The 26904-nt window shown below is 41.0% G+C and overlaps 2 protein-coding genes across 7 annotated transcripts in view; one reads left to right on the top strand and one right to left on the bottom strand.

Annotated features, from left to right (window-relative positions):
• Nucleotides 1-3933: 3933 nt before the first annotated feature.
• Nucleotides 3934-7610, top strand: ecrg4a (ECRG4 augurin precursor a). The gene is made up of 4 exons (XM_077616980.1): nucleotides 3934-4035; nucleotides 5096-5149; nucleotides 5322-5482; nucleotides 7419-7610. Exons 1-4 carry the CDS (start codon nucleotides 3966-3968, stop codon nucleotides 7566-7568), a joined length of 435 nt encoding a protein of 144 aa, XP_077473106.1. The 5' UTR covers nucleotides 3934-3965; the 3' UTR covers nucleotides 7569-7610.
• A 477-nt stretch (nucleotides 7611-8087) lies between these two features.
• uxs1 (UDP-glucuronate decarboxylase 1) overlaps nucleotides 8088-26904 on the bottom strand; it is a 27496-nt gene continuing 8679 nt past the window's right edge. For 2 of the 6 annotated variants that reach the window (XM_077616975.1, XM_077616979.1), the window contains exons 2-15: nucleotides 21567-21594; nucleotides 21399-21447; nucleotides 20187-20230; nucleotides 20004-20064; nucleotides 19558-19738; nucleotides 19087-19191; nucleotides 18709-18768; nucleotides 16775-16896; nucleotides 14253-14372; nucleotides 13556-13599; nucleotides 11261-11321; nucleotides 10483-10540; nucleotides 9447-9550; nucleotides 8088-8596 (exon numbers count right to left, since the gene is read on the bottom strand). In XM_077616975.1, the coding sequence (XP_077473101.1) occupies nucleotides 8465-8596; nucleotides 9447-9550; nucleotides 10483-10540; nucleotides 11261-11321; nucleotides 13556-13599; nucleotides 14253-14372; nucleotides 16775-16896; nucleotides 18709-18768; nucleotides 19087-19191; nucleotides 19558-19738; nucleotides 20004-20064; nucleotides 20187-20230; nucleotides 21399-21447; nucleotides 21567-21571 (1146 nt within the window). In that variant the 5' untranslated portion in view covers nucleotides 21572-21594 and the 3' untranslated portion in view covers nucleotides 8088-8464. Of the gene's footprint in view, nucleotides 8597-9446; nucleotides 9551-10482; nucleotides 10541-11260; nucleotides 11322-13555; nucleotides 13600-14252; nucleotides 14373-16774; nucleotides 16897-18708; nucleotides 18769-19086; nucleotides 19192-19557; nucleotides 19739-20003; nucleotides 20065-20186; nucleotides 20231-21398; nucleotides 21512-21566; nucleotides 21595-21679; nucleotides 21940-22972; nucleotides 23607-26904 lie in introns of those variants that run through there. The other 4 variants (XM_077616974.1, XM_077616976.1, XM_077616973.1 and 1 more) reach the window with 4 other exon arrangements.

Genomic DNA, 26904 nt, shown 5'->3' with positions numbered 1-26904 from the left:
GAAACATTTTCCCTTAGTTGTTTCAATATATTTGTAGTCAAGACCTTCCAATAATGACAAAGTAAAGTGTGGCCAATTCGTGGCCTAGAGGTTTGTTCACCTGACTGCTGTGTGGCCAGGTGGGGTTCGAACCCCGGTGGCCGCTGATTTAAGACAGACAGACAGACTGGTGGATGAACCATTTTGCCCTTAAACAAGACTAAGTCATCTTTCCTTAAATAAGAGCACCCAATGACCATGTATAGGCGGGCCGCTTCGTGGTGTAGTGGCTTAGTCACCTGCCTGCGACCTGGGTGTCGAGGGTTCACGTCCCGGTGTCGCCAGTCGACGACTGTATGGTGTCGGCAGTCGGCCGAAGGCCGACTGTCGAACACCACCAGGAACCCCCTCCCCCCAACTGTCTTCCGGTCAGCCGAAGGCTGACCGGAACATAATTGTTTTGCTGAAAAAAATGACTAAGTCTTTATATTAATGAAAAAAGAATCATCCATTTACTGAACTACATAGTGTAGTGATCAGTCAAACGACACCGGGATTCGAACCCCAACTGCCCACACGACAGTCAGGTGTACAAACCTCTACGCCACATTGGCCACACTTGACTTTGTCATTATTGGAAGGTCTTGACTACAAATATATAGAAACAATTAAGGGAAAATGTTTCCCAACCGGGATTCGAACCCAGGCTGCCCACATTGCAGTCAGGTGAGTGAACCTCTAGGCCACGAATTGGCCACACTTTACTTTGTCATGCCAGGAGTCGAACCATATTTGCCCACATGGCAGTCAGGCAAATGAACCTCTGCACCACAAAGTGCACCCACTTTCCCAGCAAGCAAGGACGCGTAATATAGAAAATGAATGAACAATTTTCTATTTAAAAAATAAAAAGACCAAGTCTTTTCCTTAAATAAAAACAACTATTTATGTAGTAAGGCTTTGAAATGAAATGACACAAACGCCAAGACTCTTGGTCTCGCTTACCATGCAAAAAGTAGTCAGTTCAAGACTCACATCCTTCAAGTTGGTGCTTTAACCTGAAAAAGGAAAACACTGAGGCAAGCTAGGGTGGTGGGTTGGGAACTTAGCTCAATAGGGAGAGTGTTCGCTTACCATGCAAAAGGTAGTCAGTTCAAGACTCACATCCTTCAAGTTGTCACTTTAACCTGAAAAAGGAAAACACTTAGGCAATCCAAGGCATGGTAAGGTGGTGGGTTGGGAACTTAGCTCAATAAGGAGAGTGTTCGCTTACCATTCAAAAGGTAGTCGGTTCAAGACTCACAGCCTTTAAGTTGTCGCGTTAACCTGAAAAAGGAAAACACTTAGGCAATCTGAGGTGTGGTGGGTTGGGAACTTAGCTCAATAAGGAGAGTGTTCGCTTACCATGCAAAAGGTAGTCGGTTCAAGACTCGCATCCTCCAAGTTGTCACTTTACCCTGAAAAAGGAAAACACTTAGGCAATCCTAGGCATGGTAAGGTGGTGGGTTGGGAACTTAGCTCAATAAGGAGAGTGTTCGCTTACCATGCAAAATGTAGTCAGTTCGAGGCCCGCATTCTCCAATTTGTCCCTTAACCCTAAAAAAGAAAACAATTTGTCACTGTTCAAGACAAAGAGGAAAAATAAACAGCCATTCCACATCATATTAGCGAGGTGAAGAAAAGAGAGAGAGGCACTATCTGCATTTCCCCATCTCCCTCCACCAGATGGCAGTGGTGGACTTGTGTGATGTTGCTGGCTGATTTTCTTCAAGTGAAAAATGTTAAAAAATCAAGTTTCCATGAATACATTTTAACAAAATAAGTTTGCCGAATGCTTAAATTGTTGATCGTGAGGGACTGCGAGATGTCTAAGAAAGGGAGTCAATCCATAAATTGGGTTGGGGGAAAAAAGTCGGCGACCTGTCACTCTTCTTCGGATCCACTCCCACTCAATGGGAGCACTTTTAATTAACTTTTTGTACCAGAATAAATCCCCAAATAATTGAAATGTGTAAAAAATAGGTGTTTTTCCTCTTCTTTAAATCCCCTACTAATGGAAATGTTGGTTGCCCAGGAAGCAACTTTTCAGTTCCAGTGTTTGTCCTCCCAAGTGAGTGAGATCCAGTCAAATGTCAACCAAAGCAAGGTGGCGTCCGTGACTTACTTTCCTCCTCGCCATTTTGCCGCCTCCTTCCGAGCGCTCCTACTTTGACGAGCCTCAATCCACTGGGGACAGGAGACTTTCCTCAATACGCATCGGTTTTCCCTGGGAGCTGCGTTCCGCTTTGCTTTGCGTTCAAGAGGAGCTCCCGTTCTTAGCACCGTCTGCTTCAGCCTCTGGAAAAATCAAAGTGCACACTCTGTTAGCAGTAGCAAATAACAGATAGCTGATTTAAAAAAAAATAGCTAACAATGTTTCACTTTTGGCTCCCTTTAGTGGCCAGCCGACTTTTGCTTTGGGCAATGGGTACACGGGCGATTGGTCGCCGGTCTTTTGGTCGCCGATCTTTTGGTCGCCCGGAAGGTTATTGATAATGACCATTTAAATGGTTGCTCAAATTCCCTAAATACAAACTGTGAATGACTATTTAGTCATACTTAATGCCCTAGTCATTATTAGGCTAAAGAAAAGCTCCAAATTTCCCGGACTTTTATTGTGTTTTGTTGGAGAACTTGTTAAGACCCTGACTGACATAGCTTCTTAAAAGGGACAACGCATGTACATACAAACTCTTTCTTCTACACTCACACGTCGGCTCAGTGAAACTGCTCATGGCCATTGTTGGCTTTTATTGATGCGTAGACCGTCTTGTTTTACCTTGTTTTGTCGCCGGTCTTTTGGTCGCCCGTTGTCGCGGTCGGGGCGACCAAAAGACCGGCGACCAAAAGACCAGCGACCAAAAGACGGCGACCAATCGACCGCACACGGGGCAACGTGTTAAACATCTGCTGCAGTCTGAGCGCTGAATTCATACCATGGTAATGAGTTGAAATGTTTTATGATTTTAATTAATTCCAATTTATTTGGGTGGTTTGAGGTTTGCCCAATTTATATCGAGGTTTATATGTTGTACTCTTCTATAATTATTTTTTCTTCCATGTTACTGTACATAAAAGTTTTTCTTCTTTTCTTACTCAATGACTGCCTAATTTGAGAAAAACGCAGCAGCGTGAAGAATGTCAAAGCAAATTGCGCAGTGTCAACCTTTCTCTCCTCTTTGAGACAAATGTGACTTTGTCTCCAGCGTCTTGGGGAGTTTGCTTCAAATGTCTGCCCACATCTGGCTGCTTCCTGCATTCCGCTGCTACCTGCACAAACACAGAGTCTATTCAGTAAACACACACAAACACACACACCGTTGACCAAACTATTTGATGTGTACGGCCTACAAAAAGCGCCTAAAGTCATGGGCATGTGCTCCTGCGCCCCCAAATAAATTGCACCCTAAGCGGTCGTGCACACATTGCCAATAAGTCAAAAAGCATCCCCGAAAGAAGCTTTTCCTCTGAATTGAATACTTGAATCTAACTGCAACATTATCTTGTGGCCCTGCTTTTAGTCTGGAAAATGGATTCCATTTTTAACTCTGTCCCACAAATCTTGTTGATGTGTGAATTGGAACGAATTGAACATCTATATGGCAACACATCCGCCGAAAGAGGACACGTGGGTCAATTTTCACGGCGGCTGGAGAAATGTAGCAAGTGAAACAGAGTTCCATCTGCAGTCTTGTTTTCCACAGGCGACATTCCATCGCCGCGGGCCGCTTCTCTCCCCCCGAAGAAAAGCCAGCCAGCCAGCCAGCCAGCGAGCAGCGAGCAGCGAGCAGCGCCCACTTTCCCCTCTGGTCGTCAATGCTCAGTTGCCGTCTGCGAGCTCAGCTGCGTGCGAGACTTTACTTTGGCTAACTTGCGTGCAGGACTTTGCTCTCGCTTTTTTGCTTGCTCGCTCGCTTGGGTGCGTGCAGGGGTGAAGGGGTCAAAAGATGGCAGCCCAGCTGTTGAGTTTCAAAGTCTTGGCCTTGGCTGCGCTGCTGACCTTCTTGGCTCTTACAGGTAAGTTTCAAGAGGAATTTGGGGCAACTTCTGCAAGGATTCCGTGCCTGCATGGACTTTAACTGTCGAGTGGCGTGGATAGATTTAGCAAAAAAAGATTCACAAATTCTGCCAAATCGCATGATGTTTGGAAAGCCCACAGCATTACACATGTTTAAAAATGTCAAGAAACTTTTTTTTAAAGTCACTTTTGCTAGGAAGCGTGAGCATTTGAAACTGGCGACGTAATAGTACGTTGAATGAATGCATGGCTGTGGTTAAGCTATTTTTTCCAGATGTGGAAAAAGAAGGCCCACAAGGGGAAAAAAATGAAAGGATATTCATTGAGACTGTGGAAAGACTTCTGCAAAGGCAATTTAAACATCACATTGATTATGTAGCATCTCCACTAAAAGGAAATCACAATTTTGCTTTTTAAGGAATGACCGTCTCGTTACATTAATGTAACAATTCGAGGATGGGAGGACTGGCCTTGTGCTATTCGCTGGGTGGGGGAGGCCTGGAGGGGTCTCGTCAAATTGGGGGTGGGCAACAGTCACTTCTTAACTTTGTGTGTGTTCAACAACTTGGGACTAAAGAATTTCTCTCACGTCTCTCTCATTTTCTGAACCGCTTTAGCCTCACTAGTACAGTAATCCCTCAAATATCGCGGCTTCACTACATCGCAGATTTTTTCTGGGGGAATTTTTTTTTTTTTGTTAATTACATTTTTTTTGTGTAAGTTCATAAAAAATGTGAAAATCCGCACAGAAACTAGAACTTGCCACTGAAGTAAAAAATACATAAATAAAATAAAATAATGTATTTACTTTGTGGTTTTTCGTTTATCGCGGCCATGTCTGGTCTACATTAACTGCGGTAAATGAGGGATTACTGTAAAGAATTTTTGGGGGAAAAACAAAACGTTAAATCAAGCAAAATGTAGAATCCAATACGCTACTTAAAATGATGACGGGTGAGTTGGAATTCAAATGTTCCTTCCGTGACATTTATGTTCCACTTACCAGCTGCAATTGTTGCCTCAAGTTTGGACTGACTGGTGATGCTTTTGTCCTTGCAGAAGTGTCGGCTGAAGGCGGATCGTTGCTTGGCAGGATCTTGAAAAAAAGAGATGGTAGGTTCAAAATCAGAGGCATCCAAACTTTTGCACGGCGATAGACGTCCAATCCGTTCGAACGACCGGCGCTCAAATTGGATTGGACGTCAACGACGGTGAAATGGCGTTCACGTCATGTCTGTGATGAGCGCAACAGATTGTACTTCAGCTTCTACTTTATTACCTCTAGCGGCAGCGGTAGCGCCGAAGTCCCCCGTGGCCGTTCCTTCCTCCCAAGCTCAGGAGTTCCTTTCTCCACGCGGCCGAAGCAAGAGGAACATTTGGGACCGCAGCCGACCAGATGTACAGCAGTGGATCATGCAGTTCATGTACCTGGGCTACGACGAGCAGGTGGCTAGCATCAAATCATTTCCACTGTTTTTTGTGGCCACGCTGGGCTTTGCTTCGAGTCCACGGGGCCTTGAGTCCTTGGCAAAGCGTTGGCTTAGACCAAAGATATGCTTCACTGCTGGCAAAAGCTTGGCTACATTGCAGCAAACGTCTCATAACAGATAAATCATACTACAGCCTCCAATAATATTCCTTTGCACGAACTTGCTACACTCCAGATGCGCTAGCCGTACCGCAATAAGCCTCAAGATATCCTCATCTCCACGCAATACCTGGCCAAAAAAATCCATTTGCCATTTGTACGTGAGTAATGCATGCAAGACAATTGGAACCAATACACTAAAAGATTGCATTTGTATTTTTTTTGCCATCTTGATATCGTGATCGATGTTTTTCCATAATTGTACAACTCTAGCGTAGTCTGAGTCAGGCATAAAGTCTTCTAACAGACCCCCTGATCCCCCCCACCTCACATCACCTCTGTTTCCAGTTCACTTTAAAAGTATATATTCTTCCACACCAAAGCAAAAAAAAAAAGCAAAGCACGGCCCGGTGACAGATAACACGCTGACTGGAGAGCACGATTAGCATGGAAATTTGCATGCAGAAGCCGATTTGCCATACAAGGGCGCTTTCCGTTGACATTTTCCCTCTAAAATGGGTGACCTTAAAATGCTAATATGGCAACACTCGGGAGTCCTACTTCGCCGCTTGACACAACTGGTTTATTAGAGTTTCATCTTTAATAAACGATAGCTCCGGACGCATGGCAAAATGCTGCAGGCGCACAAATTAGAGGCAAAAGGTAAAAGTTTTTTTCTTTGGACTCCAGGCGCTAAAAAGCAAACTTGGCTTCATTATTCAATAGTACACTTTATAGGAACGTGAACGAAATAACAACTAGGCACAATTGTCACTTCAAAGCTGATAAGTAGTGACACGACTTTCATTCCCAATTCCTCAAATGAACAATAATAAAATACTACTGCAAGACAATGCGTTGGCCAAATTTACATCTATAGTATAGTATTACCGTTGTAGACGCTCACAAAAGAGATATTTTAAAGGGTACAAAGTACAAAGCTGCCGTGCATGGCATAGCAATATCAATGTCAACAGGTTTTGAGACACTCTCTCATTTTACTGAGTGGTAAAGTGTCTCAAAACCTTTGAATACTTTCAACTTTTGAATATCTACCTGTTCAATATTGACGTTGGTTTACGGATCTGCAAAATGTAAAACAGCATTTACTGATTCAATTAAAAATGGTATTTCAATCGTCCGCCGTTGACATTTTCATGGGAAAAGAACAGTTTAATCTGCCGTGGACATTTGGCAACACGGTCAAGCCAATTATGGATCAATGACCCGTTGTAGTAAACTATTGAATATAATAATGATTTCAATAAATTCACCCGTAAAGGTTAGCGTGCCCTTTAGCCTCACCCGGAAATGCCAGCGAAAGCAAAATATCACTTTTCTTTTTAAGAGTACAGCATATTCATGGCTACAGCTAGCTTCTATTCCAACTTTCAATAGCATTCCCACGTGCGGCTCATGGCTGTAAAGGCCCGCTGAAAATGAAAAATGTTGCTATTTTTGTGTGTGTGGCCACTGTAGTATACGGAGCTTGACCAAAACGTTACTTTATTGCGCAAAGGCCTAATCTGCTCTAAATGGCATGTCGGATGCTATTAAAAGGGGGGCGTCACTGCATTAATGTGACAAACTTTAAAGACAGCCGTACACAAGACCACCTGGGTTAACAACCTTTGCGAAAGGTGAACACTGTCAAAACGGTGGCCTTTTCGCCCAGCACGTTTTCTAGCCCACTGAGCCTCTGCGGGCCGTTTCGTTTCGTCCGTCCGTCCGTCCGTCCTTTGTTCCTGGCGACATTCCATCCTTCTCTCAACCCTCGCATCTTTTTCCCAACAGAGGCTGGAAACAGACCTGTCCTACTGGATGGACCACGCGCGCGCCAACGACCACGGCCGTCAGCATCACTACGACGAGAACGCGCCCATCGGCCCGCGTGACCCCAACTCGTACAGACACGGCGCCAACGTCAACTACGACTACTATTAGCAGATATCGCGCAAACACACACAAGCGAGCACACCTCCCTGCCGTGAGAAAAAAAAATGCATGCTGTGTATTTTTGCAATGCATGCAAAGTAGCCTGGCTAAGAAAACGTTTAGCGCTCTGAGAAAATGACCTTGCTTTACTTAAAAATAAAAATCTTGTCATGTCATATATGAAAAAAATACATGTATTTCTCCATTCAGCCAAGTTATTTCTACTTCCCATTGTTGTCAACTCGATGATAGCCAAGGTAATCGTTTTAACACGCATTATTTATTTCCAAAAAAAACCTGTAAGTAGTATAGGCAACCTATTGAACAAGGTCCGCACATCTATACGCCATTGAATGTAACTGATGCAGAAAAACCGAGCTAATAAAAGGCTCCATTTGTATTTATCCGCGTCAATATGCTGCCAAAGGCAAGGTCTGGCAAAAAGCCTGTACGAAAACAACAACAAAAAAACTTTCAAATCCGTTACAAAACGCAAGTTGGGGAATATATTCTCATACCACGACGAGCTATTGTAAATATTTTATTAGAATAGCCATCTTCACCTGATATTGAATAATGCACATCCTGGCAGGGGATGTTCTGAAAATCTTTTCTTTGCCTTTAATAAATCTATGACAAACAAACACTAAAGCGCTCCGATCCGAGTGTTTCATATAGCTTAAAGCCTTTCTCGCACACGCTCACAATCACGCACGCACACACACATAACAAAACAAAATGTAAAACAAAGCCGCTCGTTAAATAAGCTAAAACGCCCGACCCGGCCAGGCAGGCCTCACAGTGCAACTCCTCGTCGTCAAGGCAACAATCAACGTCTTCTCCAAATAAATATCCCAGAATGTACCTCCACACCAATGAAATAAAAGATGATCGGCGTGTCCTGCTCAAGTGTGTCTGGCTCGACCTTTCTTCATGCGTGCCGCTTTGGGTTTGGGGATGTACTGGTTGTTGGCCTGGTACTCCAGTTCCCTGCTGAAGTACTGGATGGTTTTCTTCAGTCCTTCTTCCAGTGGCACCTGTGGACACACCAGGCGCCGTCACGTGACTCAAACCATCTGGACTTGTGGCGTAACGCGGTTTGCTTGCCAAAGCCAGCCCCAAAACAAACGGACAAAAAAAAATAAAGACAGCAAACAAAAGGGAATTAAACAAATGCGTTGGCTCATGGAAGAATATTAAGTGAAAATGGAAAGGCAAAAAAAAAAGATTAAATGTTTCTCCAATTTGCTAGCGGAGTTATCGAAAATGTAATTGATTTAATCCTGGAACAGAAACAGTTTTTTATTTTTTTACCGGCTCGCACAATAAGGACAATGTCCATTGAATTTGGCCACACAAAAGCTTAAATTCTGCTTATATTGGATGCCGGTGTTCATCCTTAACATAAATGTTCATGCTCATTAATGTCATAAATATAGAGTTTCAGTCATTTGTTTTATTTTACAGACTGATCTTTTTCAGATGTAATATTTAACGTTTGTAATATTTGTCAACCTTGGTAAAACAGCCTCGGAGAAAAAGTTTGAACACCCTTGCTGCAGATTTTGTAAATTGGACGCAACACAGCGAAGGTTATTGTCAAAAAAAAAAAGAATAATATCTGCATGAACAAAGCTCCGGGGTGTCAATCAAGTACAAGTGGCCTTCCTGGATTTTTAACGTCATTTGTTTTGGTGCACAACAAATGACTGAAAAAATAAAATAGCTTTGCACCTGGGTGCACACTTTCCAACTTTAGCAACTTTGGCAAGGTAAGCGAAGGTGAAACGGTTCATTCGAAGTTTCAAGTCAAAACTTTGACGGTAAGTCAACGATAAGAAATGGCGACTAGTGCAGTAATCGTGTGAATATTGGATGAGTTCATACCACGGGTTCCCAGCCCAGGAGCATCTTGGCCTTGCTGATATCGGGCCTTCGTCTCTGTGGGTCGTCCTGGGCCTCGGGGAGGAACTGGATCTGACTTTGGCTCACTGTGGGAGGGGACAAAATAGGCTTGAACTCAAGCAAAACTTAACCGCAGATCCTGCAAAAAGCATAGTAGCAGTTGGATGAAAATGCGAGATTCTAAACTTTTTGTTAAAAAGTTCAAGCCCGACAAAGTCTGCCCTGAAATACACCAGGTCTCAAGACGAACATTTTTTTTTGGGTTCAACCAGTAGAAAGCTTGTAGACGGAGCGTTCCGAACATTTTGAGCATCTGGAAGAATGGCCGCCGACGTCTGGGGAATACATTTAACTTTTAAAGCAAGAAGATGCGGCACGTATCGTCGGTGCGCCGACGGCGGAGCTTCATGAATCTTTCAAGACGGCACGGTTGGTTAGGTTGCGCTAAATGAATCATTTTCTGACTTTGGGGACAATTTCTCTGGCAGTTGATTTACCCTCACCACGTGCGTTCAAATCTTTAGCTTCGTCTGAAGTGTAGCGATGATTTCGGGATGCGTTGCCCGTGCAAAAAAAATGCATCCAAATCTGTATGATTCAAGTGCCGCGCCTTACTTTTGTCTCCGAGAAGTCGTCTTTTGGCATCATTGAAGTAGTCGAGTTGCCGTATTGCCCGGACTGTAAGGCGCAACTAAAAGACCGCCGTTTGTACTGAAGTGCGCCCTATGCATGGATCAGTATTACTTCATCGTTTTATGAAATTCCCTTTAGCACAGCACATGATTTAAGACTAGGACAAGTTTAAAACTAGTCTAATCTGTATTTAAGAGTTATTTCAATAAATTAGAGATTCAAATGTAAACTCCAGGTAGGCCTAATCGATGGATTTTGGAGCACACTGTTAAGATGAGGAGGGTGTAAAGATGGTGGAGCAGCAGGTCAATAAGAGAGCGGCACGGTCGATAGATTGCGCCGAAACCTAGAATGACAACTCTGTCCATTGATTAGATACGCTTACCGACGAGACCTTTAATGAGCTGAGCGAACTCCAGTATGGTGTGCTCCTTCGGGTTCCCCTGCAGGTAAAAAAAAAATACAATTAGGGTGAAAAATGGACGGTGAGAGTTTAGGTCACATGTGTCAAAGTGGCGGCCCGGGGGCCAAATCTGGCCCGCCGCATCATTTTGTGCGGCCCGATTAAGTAAATCATGAGTGCCAACTTTCTGTTTTAGGATCAAATTCAAATGAAGATTATAGATGTATATACATTATAGTTCCTGATTTTCGCCTTTTTAAATCAATCATTGCAATTTTCTAATCCATTTTTTTTCTTTTGGTGTTTTTAGTTCAAAAAGCATTTTGTAAAATCTAAAAATAAATATAAAAAAATATGTTCGGTTTTCCACTTTAATATTGAAGATAATTAAAAAGACTATTTTGTTTCCATTTGAAATGAAAAACAAATGATTATAAGACGTTTTCCCTTACTAAGAAAAAAAAGCTCAAATAAACATTGTTGTAGATCTATAAAAAACTGAATATTTAGGGTTTTGATCCAGTTCTTATAATCCAATTAAAAAATAAAAATAAATCTAAATATTATATCTATTATGTTCCGGCCCACATGAAATCGAGTTGACGTTAATGCGACCCGCGAACCAAGGTTTGAAACCCTTGGTTTAGGTTTTCCAGTTGGGTAATTGGGCTGGAAATTTGGCTGAGGTTAATGAATGGATTGTGGGAAATGAAAATTAAGGTTAGAATAAACAAAGCAAAGTGATTGAAGAAGTACTCACCAGATTGACTGGACTGCTGATGTTACTGTTCATTAACAAGACCAGGCCATTAACCAGGTCACTGCAAATCCAATCACAGATACAATAAATGACATGTGAAGACGTACGGGCACCCCTTCCCCAAAGTCATGGTTTCAAAGCACTTTGTCTTGTGTGATACTTAAGAGGTTTATCGGCACCGTCGATAACTTTCCTGCCGGATTATGTAAAAACTACTGAAGGGATGTTTTCGCATGAGTGGCCAAAAAGGAAATGTCCCACCACTGGAAGCTCTTCGATCCAATGCGTAGCGCTTTTCGTCTTTGGGAAAAGTTGCTATCTTTGCTTCAACTTTTACAATTTCTTTTTAGCCTTATTGACCTGCTGCCAAAAACTCTTATCTTCTTTGGGACTTTGAAAAGCAAGTGACTCTTCTTCCAAACATTCTTCTTAACAACTTTGGGAACAGGATTTAACAAGGTGTGCTATGTGCGTTCGTGTGTCTAGTCTTGAGAAATATGAATGTTTTTATTTGGGTAATCGTTTGTCTGCAAGTGCTTTTCGTAACTCGAGCGGACGTTTCCCATTGTAATGAATTGAAAACAAATTAATTCGTTCCAACCCTCTGAAAACACCAAAAACAGGATATTGGATTGGAAAAAATGTTTTATTTCTTCTAATTCGCCATCTATTAACAAAGTAACATATAACTAGTGGTTTAATAGTAATAAAATGTGTTTAATAGAAGTAAAATTAGACGCATGATTGTGGGTTGTCGGTTTTTTCTTTCCACGACAACGCACTCGTAAACGGAACAAACAAATTTAAATGAACTTGGATTAATTTATACAGACACACTCAAACATACGTTTAATGTAACTTTACACAAAACTGAATTCTAATTTTGTTTTAATCTTTTTTTTTTTCCTCCGTTCTGGCCGGGTTAGTTGTTTGCCACGCCTCCACCCTCACGTTCGCTATCGATGGGCTGTTTGCTGTTGTACTATTCCCTTCAAAATATTCCGAAAATGATGCCCACGAATGTCCTCACAATAGAGAACGAGAAGTAGTCTTTAAAGAACGATCGCGGGACCTTCTTTCCTTAGAAAGAATAACAGGAAATGCAATAGCTGAGCTTCCCACGTATTGATTGTGGGTAATGAAGTTTTATTCTGAGAAAGAGTGCCATTGTCTATCGGCGTTGTGTGCACAAGTATACTTCATTACGCATGCACGTTGTGCGTTTCCTGGTCGGAACTCGTCTGAATAAATCCTTCGGTGCTCGTAGATATTGTTATACACGAAAGAGATGCAAAAAAAGACAGTGCCATGGCCACCTGGCTTGGTCGCATCACGAAATTTTGATCGTATCTCGGGCGAATTATTCGATCGGAATTTCCGTCGTAAGACGAGCATATTGTATGACGAGCGGTCGTATGACGAGGTATGACTGTATTTTGGGGACATAGTAAAAAAAATTGACTTCTTACATTTGGAAATGGAGGTCATAAGGCCCCCCATTAACGTTTAACTTAACGCCCACTTGTCTGCTAGTGAGATGCACGTAGGAGTCGGATTTTGAACTATGTGTCAAATCATCTGCTGATTATTTGACGGCGCACAGGCTCTCCGACTTTGCGTTGCCAGAAAAGCAAAATGAGCAGGTGGCGTTGGAGGTCCGAGGTCATACATAGATGTATATGTGCGTGGGTTTACTTCAGTGAAGAATAGAAAAATCCACAAAAACAAAGAGAACTCTTAATATTGTTTCTCTCTTAAGTGCTGGTTGTTTCGAGTCAAAAGTCAAGAGGGGAAAATGAAACAAGGGGCTGTTTTAGGTGTGGAAAGAAAAACAAGTAAAAGAAAGGCAAATGATAACGATATTTGCAACCTGGGAAAGTCATCTATGAAAATATCCGGTTGGAGACGGGACAAGTTCAAGGGTGTACTGAAATGGATGGAATGAATTCCCTCTGGCAACGTAGGAACCGACAGCGGAGCTTCAAATAATCTCACATCTTTCTGATCATTTCTTGCCAGAGTGATCAAATAATCCAATTAGTCAGTCGGAGGGAGAACAGCGCCCTCCGCTAAAGCCATTGGCTTGCCGCAAATGACATTTGAGCCAAGTTAATGCCCCAAAAAAAAGATAAGCAACAATAGTATAGCCTTCACAGGCATGTAGATTCACAACAAATAAATGCAATAGCATTCAACTTTTTCAACGGATTGGTTAGACGACTTCTAAAGAAGAATTTCAATTGAACTGACAATAATGTATGCACATTTTAACTTGAAGGAATGTTCCGTGCTTACCTTACATACTGGAACGCTCTTGTTTGGGAACCAGTGCCGTACACCTAGCGTAAAAAGAAGGATCTTAATTAACGTGGCGCCTCATGGCTAGGTAACCCTGAATTACCGCAATCACTTTTCCCTGCTGTAATTGCTATTATACATTCAGCTAAATTCGAGGACAACGTTATTATCCGTTGCTACGAGATCATTTTGTGATGGGAAATGATTGAAAGAATCACAGCTCCGCACAGAAATCTTTTCTTTTCCGTGAGCCAGGGTGCTTTTTTGGTGCTCATGCTTTGAAAGCAAATTGCAAAAACAACAATAAAATGCCCTTCGAGATGAAAATTGTACTGAACCAGATTCTTTTTAGACTGTAAGGCACACTTTTTCTGGCTATGTTTAAAGACATTCAACCTATTTTGTTCATTAAAATGTAGTCCCTTTATTAAATGAATCAAACTCAAACAAAATAGACCCGTCTCGTTATCCGCAAATTAAAACCGACGGCTGAAATAATCCATTTTGATCTATTTTTCCCCCAAGTTTTGTGACTCTGCGTCTCTTCCAATTTCTAAACTCTTCCTATCCAATCCAAGAGCAGAACGATGAAGGTTCAGCGACTCAAAGGTCGCCATGTTAGGCTTCTGAGAATGAATCTAATTTAGATTTTACCAGTGGGATGCAAGTAAGAATGGTGTTTTCTTCTTCTTACCGTGAGTGCTTCTCCCTGGAGAGCCTGCAGGATGAAGTTACTAACAACTCGCCCGTCATTCATGTGCATGCGCGAGCCAAAAGTGTTGAAGATTCTGGCCACTCTCACCTCCACGCCTTCCTGAAAGAACCGCAAAGACGGAAAAATCCTTAGAAACGTGCCTCATTTTGCCCAATTACGGTCCCCGCCGCCATCTTTATTACATGGGCAATTGTGCGGCTTAAGCGTTTTCGGAGCACCATATTTTCGCGCATATTAGCCGCCCCGCGTATAAGCCGCACCTTTAAAATGGCCTTAAAATGGTTGAATTTTACAATTTCTCTCGTATAAGCCGCCCCCTGATTCCCAATTTTCACCTCCATATTCATGGTTTGAATAGGGAGTACAAATTTGTTACTTAGAAGGATTTTTTTTAAAGAAAAAACAGATTAAAAAAGGATGTCATGTGAGCAGTACAACCAGGAAGTGTGTCCGTAGCGGTCTAGTTTGTCATCACTAGGTAAGATGGCGGCGGCCTGAGCGAGCAATGGCAGGCACGAGTAAGTAAATTTTTCATGTTTTATACAAGATACGCTTAGTTTTTTCATTCGTAGACATCAAAATAAATGTTGTTTAGCGTTTTATCGGTTTATCTTTTTCTCTATTTTGAAATAAATGACCGTATCGGCCGCATTGTCTTGCGTTATGGCGTTTCGTCCTCGTCACGGTTGCAGTTTCGTAAATGTCTAGTCTAATTTGTGCGCATATAAGCCGTACCCTCTAGTCAGTGATCTTTTTTTGTATGCGAGAAAACACGGCCCATTGCCATTCTATTCGGCGATTGTGCGGCTTAAGTGTTTTCGGTTTATTTCAATTCAACCAAAGCCTTGACAAAACAAGACAAACAAAAGTTCAAGAGGAATGACATAACTGTATTCTGCCCAGGAGGACAATATTATGCACCCACCCCCCCAAAAAATGAGGTCATCGTTTTGAAAAACCTTGGCCTTCGCAGGAGGGACCTAATGGATCAAAACCCTCCCTGCGCAGCGCCCTATCAACACTTGAGGCTCAGCAACATGAATAAAAACATGAAAATTATGCAGCGCCTTCTCTCCTGAATAAGAAAGAAGGAAAGTCGTATAGGTAACCAAATGTATTCAGCACGGTGAAAAAGAGGAGACGCAACTGGGGCAAGGTGTTAAAAAAGGTCGCCCAAGTTGACTCATGCGCTAAAAGCTACTTCTTTGCTATTAGCTATACATTACGCTCATTTAAACAAAAGCAAATCTTATTTATTTTGTGAGTGCGAAACCTTGAATTGATTTTGTTGGGTCGAAATATTATATAAAATGCCAAAGACGCACATTCCTTCTTCAGAAATGAAATAAATGAATACATAGAAGCAATAATTACAATGTTAAAATATGAAAAACATGACAAATGCACTAAGGCGTCTTATAATCAGGTGCGTCTGACGTATAAAAATAATAAAGCCGTTCAATGGTCCTTTGGTACGGTAAATCTAATTAGTTTGAATTACACTTATCTGTGTAGCGAAAATGACTTCTCTAAATGCATATTGAATGAGTCATTGGAGCGAAAGGGGAATGTGTGAAAATATGCAAACACAACATTTTAATGAGGATGGGACAATGGAATAAAAATAGAATACATAAATCATCGCCCAAAGTCAAAATGGATGAATTGATATACAACAGAGCCTCCATTTACAAATTTAAAAAAAGGCCAACGGATAAAATAAAGCTCTGTTTGTGGCAATAAAACACCAAAATAAAGTAGCAAATTACTGTAAAATTTAAATGTTTAGTCATCCAAAGAAAAACTGTCCAAAAAACAATTAGTATCAAAAGTACCGGTGCGAAATTCAATTATCTTCACAATATAGCATGATATCTATCACTCGTTAATTTTTTTTTTAAACACTTGCTGGCGGCCATTTTGAAATATTGATGAAATGGGCGCCATAAGCTACTTTTTGGGTTGCCTCCGGCTGTAAGCGTACCATTTTTTCCCCTTTCATCACGAAATGAAAATTGTTTGTTTTTGCTCAGGACTTCAACTAAGACTTTTTTTCTTGCGATTAGATTTGATTGACGCCAGCCTTTAATGGTGTGCTATGATTGACTCCTGATGCCTTTTCTCCAGGCGAGTGATTTATTTATCAGCCTCAGCCTCCGCTCCGAACTCGGCTGCTCTTTAATTTTTTTCCCCCAACACTCATTTAGACAATTCTTGAAAGGATCCCGTTTCCAAAAACCACCTGTCAGTCAGGGCTGAAACTATCAAGTTGTACATCTAGTGTTGGGTAACGTAATTAAATTCCATCGCGGTTTACGCGTGGGGACTAGTTTAAGCAAGGAATAGAATCCCAAAACCTTGTCACACATTAATTTTGGTCTAGTCTAGTGCAGTGCTTCTGAACTGCAGAAAATCTGATTTCTCTTGCGTCTAAGAATCCTGTATTGGTTTTTTTCCCCCCCACAAAATATTGGGTCAAAAAATGATTTGAATGAGCATACCTGCTTCATGTAGGAGTAGCACATGGTCTCAGCAACGCGTTTCCCCTCGTCGTAACACGCCCGGGGACCGATGGGGTTTACGTGGCCCCAGTACTCTTCGTTTTGTGGATGGACTTCAGGATCTGGAGCAACAACAACAACAAAAATCTTGGTCACATTAGGCTGAAATGACATATGACCTGAGAAAATGACTCCATTTAGGACTATGATTCAGACCACAAATGTGTCCCGAGGTTTGTTGGAAGCGAAAAATGTGATGGTAATTGTTTGTGTACTATGGCCTAAATTTGACATCTCACCCCTAAAGCTCAATACTGTATCAGACATTTTGCTCTAATTTATTTAAAAAAAAAAAAAAATTTAACCTAAACTTGACCTAAGGAAGGACAATTGGCCTGTAAATGCGGTTGCAGGGGGGCATATTAAGGGCCCCTAATGGATTATAGCAGTGTTTCCCAACCTTTTTTGACCTGCGGCACACTTTTTGCATTGAAAAAATCTCAAAATATTTTCATTTAAAACTATGTCGCCTATACGTATTAACAATAGACATTCTAGTAAAAGTTGTATCAGCAGCAATCACATAAAGCTCCAAAATGTTTCCAAAATCCAATTTGTTCACACTCACCTAATGTCACCAAAAGTTGATGTCTGCGGACCTTGAACAACTTCCAGTTCAAGTGATGCCAAATAAGTCATGTCATGTTTTTAATGGCATCATTTTACGACTTTTCTCCAAATATGACTTCAATCTCCTAATATTATGCCTGACCATTGCTCACGGCACAGTGCTTGGGAAACACTGGAATATAGCTACAGATCTATGCTCAGCCATGTTACTGTTTGGCTTCTCGTGTATTGACATATTGATTTCCGGCACGTCAAAAGTACAACGCGGTACAGTACAATTCCACTACCCTCCCCCCGCCCTGCTGCTTGGATGCATGCAGCTGACAAAGCCTGTCTGTCGGCTTCCCAGTGTGTGTCAAGTCATCACCTCATCTTATTCTTGGCGGCGCTTGAGGCTCACTCGACAGCGAAGTAACATCAACATGCGTCCGGAATAACAAACCTTCATTGCATTATTAATCAATGCATTTCATTTTCATTCAAAACAGAAACACAGCTTTTCCTATTTTACCGGTACTGTAAATTTTTGTGGGTATAAATTTGTTTATGTTATATTCCGATTCACCGGTGCAAAAAGAACGATATTAAGCTTGTATCTCGAGGTACCACTGTATTCCACAAAATGTAGGTTTTCATAAAGAGCAAGCCTTTCCGCAACTCTGGTATGTTACAAGTGCAATCAGTGGATTGGCGTCAGGTGCTTCTCGTAGCCCAACCCCCATTGCTTCAACTCTGTGTTCATTTCAATTTGTTTATATTATATTACGATTCACCGGTGCAAAAAGTCTCCCCCACCGTCTAATTTTAGTTATATTAAACACATTTTAGTAATATTAGACCACTAGTTATGTGTTACTTTGTTAATAGCTGGCGAATTAGAAGAAATAAAAAGGTTTTTTCCAATCCAATATCTTGTTTTGGGTGTTTTTTCAGAGGGTTGGAACGAATTAATTAGTTTTTAGTTCATTTCAATGGGAAACGTTCGTTCGAGTTACGAGAATATCGACATACAAGCTCAGTCCCGGAACGAATTAAGCTCGTATCTCGAGGTACCACTGTATAGTGTTCATTGGACAACTTTTCCCAGTGTATAATTTTTTAAAATCCAATGCACATTTCCACCTAAAATGTGAATCCCAGAATAATATCCCAGTTTACAATCCAAGCTGAGTCATATGTAATTAGTCAACTATGAAAATAATCATTGTGGCAGCCCTAGATGGCCATAACGAGATTGTTTATCAAATATACCTTCTGAATCGACCCACATTAATTGCCATGACAGAATTGAAAGGGATTCTTACCTCCGTAAACCTCCGAGGTCGAAGCCAATAGGAGTCTGGCGCCCACTCGTTTGGCCAAGCCTATGAAACAAAAGCACAGTCTCACTCTGCAAGAAGCAGTGACGATACAACCTTGCAATTAATGGAGAATTGACGAAGAAATACAATAGACAGAAAAAAAGACCTGACAATTGGACCAGAGGGAATATACTTTTAGAAAGGCTGCAAATGCCTTCAAGACGCACAATCAGTTTATGCTTCACACAGAGCATTTCAATTTGGTTTGTCTCATACTCATTTATTTTGTTCGATAGAAAGAACTCTTATTGGGAGACTGGAGAGAAGCGCGCAAATGCAAATGGACGACAAAGTCAAAGAACGACGACACGCTGTACTCACCGAGCATGTTGAGGGTGCCGATGGTGTTGGTTTTCAGGGTTTTGATGGGGTTGTACATGTAATTGGGGGGTGACGCTGGAGAAGCCAGGTGGTAAATCTGATCCACTGCCATAAAACAAAAAGAGAATTAAATTTAAAAAGTATATCATGCATAATATATTTCCTGGTTTTCCCCTTTTTAAGATTTTTGAGATTTTTTTTTCAATGCAAAAAGTGTGCCGCAGCTCACAAAAGGTTGCAAAACATTGCATTGATGGACCAAAACTCATTGAGTTAAATTTAGTGTAGAGGAATATGCAAAAACTCATTTAAATGTGTAATCTGAGTGGCCTGGATCCCTTTAGGGAAGTAGCTGGTTCCCACCGCAATTACTGAAATTATCAACATATTTGGCTGATGGGACCAAGACGGTCAATTTTCGGTTTCTAAAGTGTACAAATAGTTTTTGCCAATGAATAAACAGTGGCTCACCCTCAATGTAGAGTGGCTCAACCACATCATGATTGATGAGCTCAAAGTTTTCATGGCCGAGCCAGTGCTCCACATTTCTTTTTCTGCCGGTGAAAAAGTTGTCCACCACAGTCACCTCGTGGCCATCCATCATCAGCTTGTCAGTCAGGTGAGAACCCACGAAACCCGCGCCGCCGGTAATCTACAAGAAATAATACACTTTCAATCAAACTTCAAACCCACGCCATCACAATGTGACAAACAGAAATAGGACTTACGAACAATCGTTTGAAATATAATGCAGAAAGAAAATTGCCCACACAAAAAATTGGCCCGTCCAACTGTGTTACTTTCCTATCTAAGCCACATCAAATATAGTAGAATAGCTGGAAAATAAAAAAATATATAAAAGGAACAGCATGCTCCAGATGAGCAATTGCAGGTATTTTTGTCTTTGGCTCACGTACCAGAATTCTTTTGCGGTCCTTCTCTGATAGGAATTTCACAGGTGGGTACTTTTGAGAAAAACTAAAAGGAAAGAAGAAACGATTTATTACTTTGAAAATCTGCAGATGGCTATATTGACAATGCATTGGAAAAAAATATCATCTCATATTCCAAAGATTATGGTAGTTGGAAAGGTTACAAACCTCTGCTCCAAATCACGAATCTTCTCACGGAGTGGAGCTACAACCTGAAATGAAACAAGGGCATGCAATCAGAGCACATTTTATTAAATATATTGCTATATTCAGAGTTCATAAAAAAATTAAATTAAAAAGGAGAAAAATGATGGACCCTACATGTGCATTATGGAAGGGAATGTAAATATTTAAATTGCCTACATCAGCTAGATGTTAAAAATAATTAATTGGCGGCACAGGGTCACTGGTTAGCAGATTGCCTCACGGTTCTAAAGCAGGGGGTTCAAAAGCCGAGCTTGCATCATCTCCTGCCCGTGTGGGTTTTTTTTCTCGTCACTCCGGTTTCCTCCAACATCCAAAACATGCATGCTATCTTAATTATAGACTCCAAATGTTCTGTAACTGTAAAGACGAGCTGTTCAAAGAATTCTTTGTATTGTTCTCTCTCCCTCGTTGGACGTGAAAAAAAGTAGCATACACACAGGTGATATAGTTTAGTGGTGTACAATACTGAATGTCCTCGGGTTTGCGTGGGTTTCCTCCAGGTACTCCGCTTTACTCCCACATCCCAAAAACATGTAGGCTAAGCTAGCTGGTTGAACACTCTAAATTGCCTAACCCTAGCTAAGATTGTCCTTAATCTGCTTGTGCCCTGGAATTGGATGGCCACCAAATCAGGATGTAGTTAGCTGGGATAGGCTCCAGCACCCCCCCCGCGACCCTTGTGAGGATAACCGGTTGAGGAAATGAGTGACTGGTTTAAACCTGCTGTTTGTTCAGCAGTCTGTGAAATAGCCACGGTCGCACAAGATGGCTGTGTTCAATAAACAATTTGAGCGCTATCATGGCCGCCCGCCATCATCAAAAGGGTCTTTTACTGTGATTTCAAAGTGTGGCGATACGGCCTCGGTATATTTGAAATTCCCTGTACTCGCCGTGTTTTAACCCATAAGGTCAGAGTGATAAAGTGGAGCTCAGGTGGTTGCGGTAATAAACCACAACATCTGCAGTACGTGATAAGCCACAAAAATGGATTCGAATTTGCGTCCGGAGCGCGGCACATAAATAAACATGCCGATATCAAACGCCACACTGCAAGAGTCGGCATATAAAAGAGGGAAAGAATTACGCTATTTGAATACATACTTTGAAGGTTTTTACGTTTTATGTCGACATTATGGCTACGCAAAATGGCCGGTTAAAAATAGTGCAACTCACTTCATCGATCTTCTGCTCAATCGTATCCATCCCATTTTCTTTTGTTGATCTGCAATGGAGGAAACATTGACAAGCTGGACTTGGATAATGGTCAGAATTACAGGAAGAGGCGGCTGGTGTGGGGAAAGAGGCTAAATGTTAATTAAGAATCGTTGAAAGCAGCTATACCTCATGTTTGTGTATGTTCCCCAGACAGCTGGTAGAGAAGGGAGACACAATTCAAATCATTAAATAAACCCAACAAGCCTCAACAAGACTGTTTAAAACTTAAGACTGTTTACTTTTGGAAACATAAGTTCAACTAAACCGTGGCATCCAATTTCGACGGTGATGCTGATTTGATAGTGTGCTTACGTCCCAGTTGAAAGGCATTTTGTTACAAAAATATGTGCTGAAAATATATGAAGGGACTTGGATGTAGTGCTGAATATCAGTTTTCTAAAGCAAGAAACTCAAATTCTCAGCCTGCTCATTTTTTTTACCATCCGCTGACAGTCAAAAACGGACTTTCTGGTCTTTGCCTCCAACTACTGACAGGGGTGTCAAACCGGTCCTCAAAAGGCCGCAGTGGGTGCAGGTTTTCATTCCAACTCAACAAGAGGATACCTTTTGCAAGTGTAATCAGTTAATTAAAGTCAGGTGCTACTTATTTTAGAAGACACCTGATTGGTTATAATGTCGGCACTGGATCGGTTGGAACAAAGACCAGGACCCACTGCGGCCCTCGGCGGAATCGGTTTGACACGTGACTTAATACTACCGTGTAGGGTTGTATGTCTCCGTTTGTGTAAACTTCCCTAACACACACACGCGCACACAAAATAGTACTAACTCCAAGCACAGTTAATGGCTATTTAGCACAACTGCAACTTCCTGCAATTCCTTAGCTATGTTAACAAGTTTCAGACGCCATGGCGTTGTGGTAACATAAAAACTAATTACAAAACCTGAAAATCAGGTTCCATCTACATTTTTCTGACTATACTACGGAGACACGATCAAGTATTGTTTTTCTTTTTAAAACTAGCATTAATTGCAAATGTGATAGCTGGCTCTTATTTTATTGCTGGGGTGTGATTAGGGATCTGTATACAAGTGTGTGGCAGTCAATGGGTTAAGTCCCAGTAGCATGGGAGACGGCTTGTGTGGGTGGGTGGACACGGTAAACAAGTTAGGAAAAAGTAGCATTCATTCATTTTCCACGTCATAACAAGAAGTCAACTAACACTTGGCACTTGTGCTAAGATGTCTGAAACCTGACTAGCCAGCCTTATTTTGTCCACATTTTGAAGCCTTCTTGCAATGCCAGGTTTTTTTTTTAAAGTTAACCTCCAATAAACAGTACAATTAATTCATATTTATTTTACTACTTCCAAACATTTGAGTGGAAGAACACAATACAATGGATCTCCTCCTGAGTTCCAACCATACCGAATGTGAGCATTCCCAAATCCAATTTAAGTCATGAGATCCGAATTTAGGTTTAGCCATTTTCCTGCCAGGTGTGTGCGTGTGTTATAACTGGAAGGAAGGCATGAACAAGACAAATAAATAGCAAAAGTATGCATACTCACAGGCAATGTAAGCAACCAAGGCGAGGGTAAAAAGTAGCTTGAGCATCCTTCTGTTTAATCCTGGTATCAACCTGACGACTCGCTTCATCATCCGCGTACGACTAACGCATTTTGGCTTGGCAAGTCGAGTCAATTCCGTTGGAAAGTAGAAGTCCCAACTAGCTGTTGGCTTCTGCTACGTGGTCACCAATCAAAAGCAGTTTACGTGGCTAACAGAGTAGCACACGCAGGTGAGCGTCTGTGGTCGGCTGCGACGCTTCAACACGCTCCGAAGTCATTTTTGTTAACCAAATTCGAGCGCTTTACTGCTTAAATAGCTTCAACCGCTCATTTCACCGAATAGTCCAAACAAAATCATTGGCAAACATTTAACGCCAGAGGTGGAAATTTTGCAGACAGAGCAGTTAGCCTAATGTAAGCCAAAATGCCCAACGAGTTTAGCAGCGGCCAAGGTTAACGATTATTAACATCTCAAAGACAAAATCTATACTGCCTGTTTTTTGTTTTTGTTTAGTTTTTTAAATATTAAATGCCACGGTGCCACTTGTTCGAATTTAGTCCTTACTTCCTGTACAGAGCTCGTATTCTTCGTCGCGAGCAGTAACAGATGGTTGAACAGGAAAGGGTACAATACCGCCACCTCTGGTAGGGAGGGATCATCGCAACAATATTTTTCACCTTTTTGGATCAATATGAAAGACTTAAATGATTCATTATATGCCCGTAATCTTTCAATAGACATTAAAAAAAACATGTATATTGCAAAAACGACTCACATTGTTATTAGTTAAGCCTTTTTATGATTTTAAAAGTCAATTGCTAGCCTGTAAAATGAGTTATATTTACAATGGATCTTCTATTCTCCACCAATGACTCATTGAGCAATTACTTTTCTTGCAATGACTTACCGGTTAGCCATTAAAAAAAAAGAATGACAGGCCCAAAACAAAATTAATTTGAATTTGAGATAAAGAATCTCCAGGCCCAAAACAAAATTAATTTGAATTTGAGATAAAGAATCTCCAGGCCCATAAAGAGAGCGATGAAGGGGCGCAGAGACAAAATACTAACTTTATTTATCTTTCAGGTGAAGGCAGTAGTTTGGATAGTGGAGATTAATAGCAGTATCCTACAGATAACCACAATCCATCCCTTGGTTTAATGATTCATGAGCGCCAGTTGAAAATTACTTCACAGGGGGAAAAAACTAGAGGAAGCGTTTGATGGAGTGTAGCCATAAGGAACAAATATGGACCACGGATTGATATAGTAACTAGGAAACATTATATATTGAGTTTAGTCTTCCCGAGTGATTTTTACAGGTAGCGGCAGAGGACTTCTGTGATGTATATTTAAAGCAAATTACTGAGGAACTGTGAAAGTAGGAGCCTCTCACGGAGAGAATATTAAATAACATGTTGGATGTGAACCACAGGTCAGAACATAAAATATTACTAAATCCCACAACATGATTTCCTCTGGTGCTGGAAACACTGGATTATATATTGATTTTTTTTCCAAACCAGTGCAAACTCAAAGGTTTGCACAATACACAGTGCATAAACAACAAGCTTTAGAATTTCCGCGAATAGAATTTCAAGAATTTCAATATGTCAAACGATAGTAGGAAAGTAACAATCATTTTCCAGAATTTCCTCCAAGGGATTATTGTAGATTAAAACAAATCATTTGAATCTGTCTCCATCATTGCGATGTGAACGCAGCGGTTCGATGGAGGCAGTGGTCGCTTCACAGCTCAGGCTCATGATTTCTCTAGGCAACTTTACATGAACCACATGAGGATGCGTACTTGCGTTTCTACATACTTTGCACACTTAAATCTCCTTCTCTCATGTCAAGGGCTTGCCACCAGCGCCTATGGAGACTCACGAAAAGGCAATGAGAGAGCCTGGCCCTGATTGGAAATGACGTATTCATGCCCACAAAGCTTCAACAAATGTGTTGGCTTGCATGAGGGAACATCTGCTCGAAAACACTTGCCGCGTTGGCCGCAAAAATAGAACTCTAAAGTATGAAAATGCGCCAAGTATGGATTTGTAATGTTGCTGTTTTGCTGCTGTATCACAACACACTGATGGAAACAGTTAAAAACACATAAAAACACACATTTTTGATCTACTCTTCTTTAAAAAGTGTAAAATCAACACATTGCCTTTTTGTAGAACAAAGGATGAAGATCTAAGCTAGCCCAAATGTGTACAAAAGTTACATGATGTCTCGGTCTTTCGCTAAGATAGCACACTACTAAAGTAGAATTACAGTAAATATTCCAATCAAAATATACTTTGAGGTCAAAAATAAAATACCATCAGGTGAAAAAATGATGAATGTGGTGCTAACTGAATGGGACATCTTGTACCACATGATTTTAGCACCATGTCTGACCTTGAAATATCATATTTTAGTGTAACCATAAACCGTGGACTCGCAGTAATTCATCAGAGTGGCAACCTGTCAATAAAGAACGCCTGGTTGTAGATCTACCCTTCAAGCTAAGCGTTTTGAAAAGGAAAAAAAATAATGAAGAAAAAAAAGAAAACACAGCAACAATGTTGACATTAGTGTAATTAATGTATGGTGGTAGTTGACGAGTAGACTGCACCAAGAGGCAACAATTAGCTAGGTGAAAACCCATTTTTTGCAATATTTTGTCTCGTTCAGGGGAAAAAAATCAATTGACGTTAATGATCAGTTTTGCAACGGTGAAGTCATCTTCTGAAATTCCTATTTTTAGCCTGTCCCAAGCATCGTTATATCACGAGCTGATAAAAATCGCTCCGAGATCATTTATGGAATAAGCCATCTGTCTGGGAAGATGTTCTGTAACGGACCATATGACAGCTGTTTATAATGAGGACTTATGTAAAAAATAAAAAAAATAAAAAAAGGCCAACACCGTCTTATCTCTTATTTATGGTTCTGACACATCATCAGACCGAACCTTATAAAACACACAACGGGGAAAGTGATTAGTCAGAAAAGCCATTGCGTCAAGTCAACTGTTGCTTAAGTTCAAAAAAATCAATAGCCAGTCAAATCAAAGCACTTGAAGGGAAGAAAATACAATAAAATGATACTTACCGCTGTTTGGAGCAGATATTTGTCAAGATTTTATTGTGCAAAAAGTTCCTTGCTGAGTAGTAAAATATTGATGAAAAAAATATCTATTGTTAAATCTTTTCATTCTTTACCTTGCCATGACAGGGAAGAATGGATTCTGTTATAAAATAACCCCCCAAATCCCAGTGGATTTAACTGGCGTTGGAATCAAAAGGCGCAATATTGCTAGTTTTTGTGGAAAAACATGACAAGAAAAATGATAGGTATCGCATAAGTCAATGTTAAGTGCAGCATCTGAAGTTATATAAAATTCCATTTGTTCTGTAGTATACTATTTAGTTCTGTAATATATTCTTGCAATGGCAAAATTGGATTTTAACTTTTTTTGCAGGTTTTGGGGGTAAAGGAAGGACTATAGGTTGTGGATCAGCAAAGTCCAATCTAGGAAATTCAGAAAACGTATTTTCTCGCATATACGCCGTATTTATCACTAAAAAAAGATGACCGAATGGAGGGTACGGCTTATATGCGCACAAATTAGACTTAACATATACGAAACTGGAACCGTGACAAAGACGAAACGCCATAACGCGAGACAATGCAGCCGATACGGTCTTTTATTTCAAAATAGAGAAAAAATAAACAAATCAAACACTTAACAAAATGTATTTTGACGTCTATGAATGAAATTCAAGAAAAAAACTAAGCGTATCGTGCATAAAACGTGAAAAAACTCACTTGTCCCTGCCATGGCTCGCTCAGGGCGCCACCATCTTACCTAGGGATAACAAACTAGACCGCTACAGACGCACTTCCCGGTTGTACTGCTCACATGACTTCCTTTTTGAATT

The sequence above is a fragment of the Stigmatopora argus genome, chromosome 13 (assembly GCF_051989625.1).
Source record: "Stigmatopora argus isolate UIUO_Sarg chromosome 13, RoL_Sarg_1.0, whole genome shotgun sequence".
NCBI lineage: Eukaryota > Metazoa > Chordata > Actinopteri > Syngnathiformes > Syngnathidae > Stigmatopora > Stigmatopora argus.
This window is presented reverse-complemented; position numbering and strand designations above follow the sequence as displayed.